General features: G+C 41.7%; 1 protein-coding gene across 1 annotated transcript in view; it reads left to right on the top strand.

Annotated features, from left to right (window-relative positions):
• The window catches only part of KMO (kynurenine 3-monooxygenase), a 39,459-nt gene that overhangs the window by 16,672 nt on the left and 9,757 nt on the right, over positions 1-13,030 (top strand). Inside the window, 5 exon segments of the mRNA XM_024575972.3 lie at positions 2,049-2,097; positions 5,454-5,541; positions 7,095-7,260; positions 10,279-10,350; positions 11,498-11,619. Of these exon segments, the coding sequence (XP_024431740.2) occupies positions 2,049-2,097; positions 5,454-5,541; positions 7,095-7,260; positions 10,279-10,350; positions 11,498-11,619 (497 nt within the window).

The raw sequence follows: 13,030 nt of genomic DNA, 5'->3' as shown, positions 1-13,030 counted from the left end.
ATTTCTATGGATCCCCGGGGAGCCTACCTTCCACTGGCCTCTGCTGCACCTCGGTGATCACTCCCTCTCCCCTGGTGTTGACCATGTACCACGATGGTCCAGACAGGAAGTTCACCTCTTCCACCAATTTCCACAAACAGTGCTCACTCAAAGGACACACAAACGTCCTGAAGACCTGTGGGTCCCTCGGGGCTCACACTGCCTACAGAGCAGCAAACAACCTTGAAATCCCCAGGGGCACTGTTTAAGCTCCAATATCCATTTTGAAACCCTTCTCCAAGCTGAGCCTCCCTCCTCCGGCTATTTTCTCAGTTCTCTCTCCCTACAGCGTCCAGGCTCTTCCTGCCTTGCGGGTTCCTCCCTTCTCCCTCCCAGAGGGTCCTGGGAACTATCAAATTATTCTCCAATATACAGAGCAGGCCAGAGCTCCCCAGTTGTTACTTCTAATCTCCCGAGTCCAAAATAATGGTACTCCCTTACTACAAAACATTCTCTTTCGAAGGCATTCAGCACAAAGAATGTGAACATTTTTTTCTCGTATATCTGAAAAAGCTAGCACCGCCAGCTTTGTCTTAGTAGTCTCCAAAGGAGATAATCCAACTTCCTTTAGATTATTTTTATTATTATTATCATTAGTAGTAGTATTATTGTTTTGGTTACAAGAGCCGTTTCATAGCTCAACTTAGTTATTTATATTATTTTTCATAAAATCAATAGTTTAGAACAGGTAAAGGCTTGATGGCAGTAACGCTATCTTTTGATTATGAAAAGATACCAGTGAAAGATGTAGAGTGGACCAGACAGAGGCCCTCCCTGCAGCCTGGTTATGGACATGGAAAGAATATTTTCCCCATGTAAATATGCCTTTATGACTAAACGGTTTCCTAATACACTTTGAATAACAAGCATGGCTTCCGCGGAAATGAGGTGATTAGTGACACAGAAGACTGCAGAGCAGAACTAGGAAAGAGACAGTGAATAGGTCCCTGTTAATTTCTGCTCATAGCAAAGACACAGGGAGCCCTTCCTCCATCATTGCCCTGGTAGCATGAATAAACTATTGTTTTACCAAGTTCAGGTGTAGCTGTTAATTTTAAATGTCTCTACATTTGGATGAGGTAAAGAGTCCTAAATTAATATATTTGTGTTCAATGTGACATATGCCACAATATGGAAAGTGGCATGGTTACATTTTTAAAGCACTACACTCGCCCTGCATTGCAAGGCTGCAGAGTGTCCTTCATGGGCCCGAGGTAGGCGGTCCAGCCTCCGGGAGCCCCTTCCTCTGTAAAACATCAAGTAGTAAAAATTAGATTTTATGAGTGCATTGGTATAAATAGTACTATAATGTAGGCTGGATTCATTCTTATATACTCACTATACTAATTTTTCTTCTTCTGATTTCAAAATAGACTAAAATTAAAACTAAACAGACTAAAATTAGGTGAGCCTAATTAATAGACTAAGAATATGGTGGGCCCTACATAATGTGCCCACCATGCCTCACAGAACAGTCAACCCACTGAATTGTCCTATAAAGCCACAAACCATCAACACCTGTCCCAGGGAGACTTGATCCGCTCCTACCAACCCCCTTCTGGCCACCACCGCCACCAACCCCTCCCCCACACACACACCCTTTCACTTTGAAATGAAACCCTTTGGAAATAGTACATTTATTCTGGTGATACTGTCATTTCTCAAGTTCTTTTAAACAGCTTCATTTGGAGACCTAAGATGAAAATATGAGATTTACAATTTGCTGTTAAACTACGACTATCTTAGTGAAAACATTTTCCTACAAGAGAAGGGTTTGGCTTTTATAGTATTAACCTTTGAAAGAGCCGAGGCTTAAACTTAAGCATCGTATTACATGTATTTGGTTAAAGTATTTAGTTTTTTAAAAGGCTACATAGCTAAATGGTCACGAAATTAAGATTGCAACCTTCTGCTAAATAATAAATTTTTCCTATTTTTGAGTGAGCGACATAGAGTTATATTTTCCCATTCTCCAGAAACAAACAGTATCTATTATCTTTTTCTTGCAGTATATTCTTTCTATAAGCCGAGAAAATCTGAACAAGGATCTACTGACTGGTAAGTCCAATGCTTTATTCACCAGTTGTCATTCTGCGTATAGCACCTGAGACTAGTCTTGTCACATGATTTACTGGGATTTGTTTACTATTTCTTTTTATAATTATTAAGAGCAGGACAACATACGATACCAAGTCCTTCTTGAAAAGCAGTAGTGATACATCCTCTGGCATCCCGTTTTCATCTCTTCAGTGATCTAAATGCAAATCCCTCGTTCAATGTGCATTGAATTCCTGTGGTCTTGAGGCACCGGAACGAGTGAGTGCTCTCCCGGAGGAGTAATGCACAGTCCGGTGGAGCAACAGATATGCTCCAATGATTTGCAAAGTGACACGGTTAGATTTGCACTTCAGAAACACAAAAAGCTGTAGCGTGGCGGCTAAGAGAAGGCTGCAAGAGTGCTGGAACAATCTCTGTGCCCAAAGAAAATGAGGCCCTGGACTAAAGCTATAGCAACATGGGTGGAGGGAAGGGAGTAGATTCATGGTATTTGTAGGAGACCCAGCAGATGGAGGACTAAGGAGGTTGAGGAAGAGGAAGGCCTAAAATATAACGCCGAGGTTTTTAATGTAACTAAGTAAGGCCTAGTCATTCACGAAAAAGCCCCTGGACTGGTAATTAAATCTGTAGCTTGGTGAGTCGATCCAATCACATCCCATGTAGCTCTTTCTCCTCTTCAGCATTTGTACTGAATATTTGTACTGCAAAGCATTCCCCTAAAGTAATTCTCTTGGCTCCTAAATCTGTCCTGAGCAGTCCAGCTCAAGACAGCTCACGTGATTTATCTGTTTCTCCACAATTCCCCGCCCAAAGCCAGCTTGCAATATGTCTGTTGAATTGAATTCAACTGGAAAGAGGAGTGACAGGGAAAGTCATTCTAGCTGATTCAGCAGGGACCTAAGAAATAGCACTTAGGATTCTTAAATCAGTTCCTTTTCCTACATTTGTAAGACTGTCTTCTGGATGGGCAGATGGGTACAGTGGAGCTAGGTGGCTAGATGGCTAGGTAGATTCATGTTGTTCTTAAGAAAATAAGTAAACCAAAGAACACCCTTTAAAAATGTAACACAGGTCACCTAAGACAATCTCTCTATAGCGTCCTCTGAATTCATTAGGATAAAAATAACAGCAAACATTCATTAAGGCACCAGGCACTGGGTTAAGTGCTATCTGTGCATCGATGTGTATAACCGTCCCGATAACTACGTGAGGTGGGAATTGTCTTTCTCTGACCTGTGCAGATTGTGAAGGAGGCTTAGAGGGCTCCTCAGTGTAACAAGTCACACTGTTAATAAGTGGTAGAATCTGGATTTAAACTTGGGTCTGTTTATTCCAAAGTCCATGCTTTTAACTACTCCCGTCACTGCCCCCACTATCATATGTGAAAGAGCTGCTACTACTGAGGAGCGAACACCCATGGGGAAGGTGCAGCCTCCGTGCACTGAAATGTGGGACACCACATGCAACTTCTTAAATGCCGTCAATGCTTTTGTGACATGAACGCCGAACCTCTTCGCTCCTAAACTGTGTTTGGAAAGCACGAGCTGCCCATTCCACAGGTCCAGTCACTTGTAACTGTTCCTTTCTCCTCGGCTGAACGGTCTCCACTCTGAGCCATTCTAACTAAAGCATTTTCCTGCATCAGCATTTCACGAGGGTTTCTACCCCACCGTGGTTCACTGTGCTGTGGGATGTTAATAACTGTTCTGCAAGACAAACAGAAAAAGGACACGTGGTCAAGCGAGTTTGTAAGCCCTGCATCAAACAAGCTTTAAGTCTTCCTTTTGACAGGGATTCTCAGAGCTCTGTTCTACTAGTCTGCAGGGCAGGCCTTCTAGGGCCGTCCCAGACGTAGCCTCAATACCAGCCACGTGTGTACTTGTAAATTTTACGTTAACCACATTAAAAAGAAAACGAAAAAGATACAGGTGAACTTAACAATGCATTTTAATCTAATATGTCCAAATATTCCCATTTTAATGTGCAATCAATATGACAGTTATTTATGAGACATTTTCATTCTCTCTCTCTCTTTTTTTTTTTTTGGTACTAAGTTGTGAAAATGCAATGCATACAATACATCTCCATTTGGACCAGCCACACATTTCAAACTCAAGCATCACAGGTAGCTAGAGACCCGGCAGTACGTCCAGCATGGCCAGAGAGTCAGCATTTCTCCAAAGGATTTGACCACAGAACAGTTTCTTGTCTTGGAGGGACTACATCCCAGGACGATTGTCCTGTGGAAAATTCTTTGGGATGTATTAGGATACATTTAAGAAAAAAATAAAATAGATTCCACAGATACATTTTGTGTTTGTGAAATACAGCCTTAGTCGTTCAGGTCAGTTTTGATTTCTCTAAAATTATTTGCAAAAAGATTTCTTATACATGAATGAGTCTTTGATTTAAGGTCGCTCAGATTTCAATATTCTAAAACCTCCAATCTCACATTCCAGAATCTTAAAGTCTTCAAACCCCAAATCACACATAGTCAGAATGGAGCAGAAGAGTCCAAAGCTTAGAAAAAAGGAGATATTCACAGACAGGAATATGGAGTTGAAAGTCTGACTTTATTTCCTGTGATCTCAGGCATCTTCCCTTTTCCTTCCAGGATCTTGGTTACTCCATTTATGTGGTCTGGGGCTAATCTCCACATGCTGATTTGTAGCTTTAGAAGCAATAAATAGCCTTCTAGAAGTAATTAGAGCTTTCCTATCCTTGAGAATTCATAGGGGCAAAAATCATAGTTTACTACTATGACAAGAACATGATTAATAGTTCAGAAAATGAAAATCTCTAAATTCTATAGACAGCTAGCAGGCAAATTAATAAAATGCTAACATAACCTGATTCTGTTTATTGAGAAATTTCAAGTATTATTACTCATTTCCCCCCTTAGTGTTCCGGCATGTGATTATAAAAAGAATGAGTATCAATAATCTGTATTTGTCACAACTTGAATTAGAAGTTCAAGTTGTAGAGAGTTTGGCTGAACATTTTCAATCACAAATGAAATCTTAAATTCCAGGCAATTTTTAAAATATGTAATGTCTGTTTCCTTTCCAGGGTGTCAATAATTACAGCAATGTAAGACTTTGCATAATGGAGTTAGTTGGATTTTTTTTTTTTTTAGGTGAGAGTAGTTGATTTTTATCCATGTCTTTTACTATCAAATTATCCTGGAACATTTACCAAATAGCTGTGAAATTACCACTTGAATCATGTCTACATTGACGAGAACAAATAGGTCTGGCATACTGTTGTCTGAGAATGACCACTATTTCAATCTGAGTAAGTGAAACAAGAATTGGAATTTCATTTTTGTTTGCTGTCTTTTTTTTTTGTTTCCTCAGCTGTTGAGAAATATCCCAACACAAAGGTGTACTTTGGCCACAGGCTGTTGAAATGTAATTCGGAGGAGAGAACCATCACAGTGCTTGGGTAATGCCCCTCAGCCCACTGACTTCAGGGGGAAAGGGGAGGGTTGGCCTGGAGAATTGTATCTGTAAACTTTGCTCTCTGGCTCTTCTGAAAGGGTTGAATTACTAAAAGGCTAATTCAGCAAGTTCCTAGAGTTGCTGAGTTTTACGTTGAAAAGAGACCTTAGACAAAGGAGCCCTTTTCAAATACAATTGGAGATAATATACCTCTGTCTCTCTTTTAAACCCTATTTCATATTAATTTCTCTCAGGTACCTCTTCTACTCCATTTTGTAATCTTTGTGTTTATTTTCACCACTTAAATAAAAGACGAGTTTTTGAAAAAAAAGAAAAGAAAAGAGACCTTAGATGCCTTCTTTCTAGGATGCCAGTGGTCCACCTGCTCGCTCAGCCTCCCACAGTCTTCCACAGTGGGGACCCCACACTGAGGACCACACTCTGCTTCACGCGCTCTCCTTGCTAGAAATAAATGACCCTCCACTGCCCTGTTTCTCCTCTCTTTGTGGATGCTATTTGTCTGCTTCTCCTTAGCTTGCTCTATTGCCTCCTAATCCCACTCTGGTGATGTGTCAAGAACTCCCAGTCCATTCAACACCGCTTATAAACCCACATCTCTAAAAGGAACCTCTCTAGCCCAGGCCTGTACCTTCATTCTCAGTCCTAAATTCAATCCTAACCAATGTTAATTTCTCATCAAACATCTTTACAGGTACCTCTTGCCATACCTCCAACACATCTGAAACCTCCATCATCTGTTTTTCTCCAAGCACATCCCACTCCTGAGTAGTTCCATCACCCAGGGAATTAGAATCATCGTCCTGGGCCCCTTCCCCTATTTTTTCCTCATTTTTCTGCTGGCCTCACAGTCCATGTCTTCTTCCTGAGCACCACAGTCCTTGGCTGTCATCCCTGCTTTAGGTGGGCTACCGTGGTCACCTGGTCCCCATTTCCCTTCTCTCCTGCATTCTGCGTCCACTTCAGTCCATCCACTGCAATTGAGAGTAAGTGACCACTTTTCATATTTCATCCACCCAATTGAAAAAAAAATACTTTTTTCCCTTTTGTCAGGAAAATATATTTAAACCTTTCGTCATAGCATTCAAAATAATCTTCTCCCTTTTTTCCCTCCCCACACTGTATTCTTTTCTTGAGCTTATCTCCTGCTGCCCTCTGCTCGAGCCAAACATATTGTCCGTAAAAAGTCCTGGTCCTATCGCTTCGGTGGCGCATACATTCCCTCCACTTGGAACACTTTGCCTTCTTTTCAAGACTCTCTTCCTTCATGCTGGGAATTCAACTCTCAGGCGCACTTCCATGGCCTAGCATGTCTTTATTCATCAGTGTGGTTGTGTGTTATTCTCATTCTCAGAAGAAAACCTGTGATAGAGGTGTTACCATCTTTCTAGCCATCAACTGAAATCTGTAAGTCAGATTTGTCAAAGTGCGTAGTAGCCCTATTGACTTGCTACTTTTTACACCCAAGTGGAGGCACATCATCATTTTCACCACTAGACCCTTCTTAAAAAAATTTGGATGGTTGATTTTATTTTTCAGATCGGACAAAGTTCCCAAAGATGTCACTTGTGACCTCATTGTAGGATGTGATGGTGCCTATTCGACAGTCAGAGCTCACCTCATGAAGAAACCCCGCTTCGATTACAGCCAACAATACATCCCTCATGGGTACATGGAGCTGACCATTCCACCTAAGGACGGAGATGTAAGTCCTTTCCTTTCGTATCCCCTTTCCACACACCCAGCAGCATGTTAGGGTAGAGGCGCATTCTAGTGCAATTGTGCTCACTCTCATGTCTTAGTGTGGAGGATCGGCAAAGTACTTTGTCATTAGTAATAAACTGGGCTATAGGCCCCTTTAACAATATCACTCTCTCCATCACCTTTGGAGATACTTTCCTAAGAAGTAAAGAAAGAGAGGAATTGTAACTACCTTACTGGAAACACACAGGGGATTTGTCTCAGATAATAATATCATTTCTCTTATTTTCTCTTGGGAGGAAAAAAAATGGGTTGGGAATCAATTCTGTATGCTGACAATTGGGAGGTCTTATTCTCATGATTAAATTAATAATAGTTATTAAATTATGTAAAGTGAACAGCAAGTTGTTGCAAAGAGATTTCCAAGGAGTTTTTTTAACTGAATTTATTGGGGTGACATTGGTTAATAAAATTACATAGGTTTCAGGTGTACAGTTGTATAATACATCACATGTATATTGTATTGTGTGTTCACCACCCCAAGTCAAGTCTCCTTCCATCACCATTTCCCCCCCTTTACCCTCTTCAACATCCCCCAGCCCCCTCTCCCTCTTTAATCACCAGACCATTGTCTGTGTCTATGGGGTTTTTTGGCTTAATCCCTTCGCCTTTTTCACCCAGCCCCTCAACCCACCCTCCCTCTGAGAGCTGTCTGTCTGTCCTCTGTCTGTGGGTCTGTTTCTATTTTGCTTGTTTGTTGATTTTGTTCATTAGATTCGTATGAGTGAAATCATATGGTACTTGTCTTTCTCTAACTGACTTGTTTCACTTGGCATAGTGTTCTCCAGGTCCTTCCATGCTGTGGCAAAGGGTAAGATTTCCTTCTTTTTACAGCCGAGTAATATTCCATTGTGTATATATATACAGCTTTTCTATCCACTCATCTACTGATGGCCACTTGGACTGCTTCCAAATCTTGGCTATTATAAATAATGCTACAATGAACATAGAGGGGCATATATTCTTTCAAATCAGTGTTTCAGGTTTCATTGGATAAATACCCAGAAGTGCAATCACTGGGTCATGAGACAGTTCCATTTTTAATTTTTTGAGGTATCTCCATCCTGCTTTCCACAGTGGCTGCACCAGTCTGCATCCCCACCAACAGTGCGCGAGGGTCCCCCTTTTTCCATGTCCTCACCAGCACTTGTTATTTGATTTATTGATGATGGGCATTCTGACATGTGTAAGGTGATATCTCACTGTGGTTTTAATTTGCATTTCTCTAGTGATTAGTGACATTCAGCATCTTTTCATATGTCTATTGGCCATTTGTATGTCCTCTTTGGAGAAGTGTCTATTAAGGTCCTTTGTCCATTTTTAAATTGGATTGTTTTTTGGTGTTGAGTTTTATAAGCTCACTATAAATTTTGGATATTAACCCCTTGTCAGATGTATCATTGGCAAATACGTTCTCCAAGGAGTTTTCTTATTCCCTCGTTCCCATGTTAAACCATATATGGCCTGAGACAAATATTGCAGTAAATGATAAGTTGGTCAGCTGTCATTCATCTGCTCTTTCTTATCTTTCGGAGTTGTGAAAGGTTGTAGAAATGGTCAGAAGATAGCAAGAGGGAAAAGCAAAGACGTCGGCCTGCCCCCGGCTGCTCTCCTTCCTGCCCATCTCTACACTGCATACTCGTGCAGCCCCACGTCGCCCAGCAAGCTCACCCTTCCCCTGAAGCCCCTTCCCTTTGCTCCTTATGTAATCCCTAAATACGTTGTTTTAACCACTCCTACCCCACAAGCTTCTTTCTTTTTTAAATTATTTTTAAAATTTATTTTTTCGTATTTTTTGTATTTTTAATTGTATTTTTTTTCCATTACCATTTACCCCCCTTCTCAACTTTTGCTTCCTCTACATCTAATTCAGCACCAAATCAAGCTATTATCTCTCTATCATTTGAATTGTTGTTAAGGACAAATTATTTGGCTTTCCCTATGGATACATGTTGCCTATTTAACTGCACTGTAAGATCTTCGAAGTCTAAGAGTTACATTTTTATTCACTCCTGTGTCTATGTATTGGGCTTTCTTCGGGTCCCCGGGGATTATAAAGCCAGGAAGGAATAGTCTCTTCCCCTAAGCCACAAATAACTGTAACAAAGTATGAAAATGTCAGCCAGGACACTGTTCTGTGCTTCCTGTGTTCTTCTTTCTATGTCAAATATACACGTGGTAAGTACTTTCTAAACATTTGCAAAAAATATGCAAACTTGAAATAGTTGGAAAATTGATTGGATATTCTTGTATACATAAAATATCCTTGGGAACATTTGGGGTTTGGGTCAGTTAGGTCTTGGGTCCATTGATCTACCCAAGTAATCAATACTTACTCAGGTTGCTGTTGTGTTGTGGAAGGGTCACTAAGGAGACCAGAGTTCTCCACTATTTATTTTGTGGGAAACGAGATAAGAGGCTTGTTTGCAAAATTTGGTGTTGCCCATAAAAATTAAATTAGGACCTTTCCATCCATACAAATGAGTCCCCCAAATAAGATGAACAGTATAAAAATACTATACACATATATAATATATGTACATCCATATACATGTATATGTGTGTGTACATGGAAATAAAGAGAAGAAAGAGACAGAGAACATCTTGCAGCCTGTTCTCAGATCTTCAGTTACATCTAGTATCAGAAGCTCGTCACACTGGCATACGGAAAATAGGGTATTGATGTTGAACTTTTTGAAGTCAAGTGATAAAGTACATTTGTAATCAAAGGCCATCGATGGTTCCATTTAAAAAAAGACTCACCTAAGTTTGAGTTTATAAAGCCAGAACACAAAGTGTTTTCTAAGACGATTTCTACCTCATGTAGCAATAGATGTGCATGTCATCACGGATATGGTACTGGTTTAAGCTGCTGTGGGAACAAGGATAAGATACGCAGCGTCAGCCTTGGAGGTGTGTTGCATTAACATACTAGTCAGGTATCCATGCATGTCTCCTGCAGTACGCCATGGAGCCGAATTACCTGCACATCTGGCCCAGAAACACCTTCATGATGATCGCCCTTCCTAACAAGGTAGGATAGACTCTGTCATCAATGGCACTTTTGCGCCTATAATTCATGTTTTTCACTATTTACTTTTGTACTGAGTATGTGTAAACCTAACTAAGCTCATCCTCGTTTGGTCTATTTAGTGATTACATCTTGAAACTTTGGGATGGCTGAGGAAAATCCTGAAGCCGCTCCAATGATTTACTTTGCAAAGGCGATTTGACATCCACGGATGACTAGTGGGGGTTCGGTGTGTGGGGCCTACCATCTTTCCCAAGATGCTGTAGGAAGTAATGCACCCCAAAGAGATAAAGCCAAGGAGACTTAGGTCATAGATTAGGAAGTACTTTTAGCCTTTAAGATTTATAAAACATTGGAATATAGATTATCAAAGAAGAGGATGGCTGTTCATTCATTAGACCCTACACTTTTTTGATATATAAATATGAAAAGTACATATAGGGTCTGGCAGAAGTAACGCCTGCTTGAGTGTGGTTGGTAGGGTAATGATATGGGTGTAATAATTTGTAGTTTTAATTTGAACACTTCACCTACAACATCCTATGGAGCGCTGGAGTGTGATATTGTTTTGTTACAGTATTACATGCTTATGATTTTATAATAAAAGATTTTATAATAAAGATGGGGCATTGTTTGTGCTGGGCCCTGTATATTCTTATTCTTCTTATTGTATTGCTGTTATTATTATGTAATATAGATGGATATAGCTATCTGTTTCTCTGGTTGGCCTTTTTCTTTCTTTTTTCTTTTCCTTTCTTCTTATCAGTCCTGGGGTCCAATGCCTATTCATACTGTCATAAAAGGAACAACGGAGGAAAAAAAAAAAGGAGGAGAAATTAAGTCCAACCAACCTATTAGCAATTTAAGGTGTAGCGTTTGCTTGGTGGAAATTTCTGGAATTTACAGGGTAGAAATTCTAATAACCGAGAAGCCGGGGAGTCGCCCTGAGACTGGGCAGTTTTTCTTTGGGAATCGGGGGGGGGGGGGGGGGGGGAGGGGGGTTGGGGAGCAAAGGTGCTTCCCCACCTGCTGGGACATTCCTCCCAGGAGCCTGTCGTTGGCCACAGCAAGAGCCCTGCAGTTTAGGGACCCCCCTTCGTGCCCGGATCACGGCCTCCTCTTCCCTCTCACACTGTCCTTTCCCTCACAGGACAAGTCTTTCACGTGCACTTTGTTCATGCCCTTTGAAGAGTTCGAAAAGCTTCAAACCAGCCGAGACGTGCTGGATTTCTTTCACAAGCGCTTTCCAGACGCCGTTCCTCTAATTGGAGAGTAAGTTTCAAGATGTGCCGTTTGCTCCATCGGTTCGAGTTACTCAAAATTCAAATGCAGGTGATGCACCTTATTTCCGTTTAGCTTAAACATGGCCGCCTGCACAGCGACCAAGACGTGAAGCCTCTATTAGCAAAAGTGGACTCTGTGCTATGAGCAGTTAGCCGAACAAGCCCAGGCCCTGGCCAGTTTCTCTGGTAGGCAGGTCACTGATATCCCCAGGCCTTTCTATATCTGTGCAGACTCTCCGGCCCCTGATAGATAAGCAAATCTGTGACACATTGGGTACCAGCAGCCTCAAGGTCAGGTCTACCACTCAGTAGCCATGTCAGTTTCCCAACATCTCAGGCCCCCACAGTGAAATGGCCACGATAATAGTCCTGCACCTGCCCCAAAGGGTCACAGTGAGGACTAAAGGACACCATGCCTATAAATCATTCAGCCCAGGCCTGGCACACACAAAGTTCAAGGCTGATAACTAATTGTATCAGCTGTCTGGTTTGGAGCCCCTGGCTGCTCAGGCCCCTGTCAGCATCACCCTCCCTGTGGGCCATTGTCATCTGGTCTCACTCAGTGCCTCTGTCCTCACTGTCCCTCCCTCCCGGAACCCAGTTCACTCTCTGCCTCCAGCGGTGTCTCCATGGAGACAGCATAAGGCCGCAGAAAGACCAAGATGTCAATAGTCTCTACCCCTTACTTCCTTGAGTCTCAGGTTTTTCGCCTTTAAAATGGGGCACCGGGAATACCTATTTTCCAGGGCAGCTGTGAAAACTCAGGAGGTAACTATGTCAAAGGGATGGCCACTGCCGGCCCGTGGCGGGTCTTTGAAAAATTGTCAGTTTTCATCCCTTCCTGCCGATTCATTCAGGCTGCACTCATCTCTCCCTCTCCAACCGTGATGGAAATCTGTCTGGCACCAAAGCGTAACTCATACATCCCATGGCTATTTCTTGCCTTTCCAACCAGATTTAAGATCCAGATTTATATACTGTTTCTCTAATTATAGCTTCCACAAAACCTCTGTGGATGCTTTTCACACACTAGCTAGGGTTACAACCGTCCACTTCCAAATGCAGATACATTCACATTAATTTTCATTTTGGTTTGTTGGGGTTTAACCCAATGCACACAGCATCTTGATGTGGCCATAACCTAGAACATACCAACATCACTGAAAATTGCATGACCCACGTACAAGACATGCTTATGACATATAAGGCTGCCATATTTCAGATTACTGACATGCAACCACATGTGTTCTTTTCGAATGTGATGAACGTTGTAGCAAACCAAGAAGGTAATTAGGACGATGGAATTTGAGGACGAGAGGAAACTTCAGTTCCTCCCTCTCCTGTTTTCTTTCTGATGTTCTTGTGTATCTGTCGGTAAAATCCTACGGTGATAAAGCCAG

The sequence above is a fragment of the Desmodus rotundus genome, chromosome 10 (assembly GCF_022682495.2).
Source record: "Desmodus rotundus isolate HL8 chromosome 10, HLdesRot8A.1, whole genome shotgun sequence".
NCBI lineage: Eukaryota > Metazoa > Chordata > Mammalia > Chiroptera > Phyllostomidae > Desmodus > Desmodus rotundus.
This window is presented reverse-complemented; position numbering and strand designations above follow the sequence as displayed.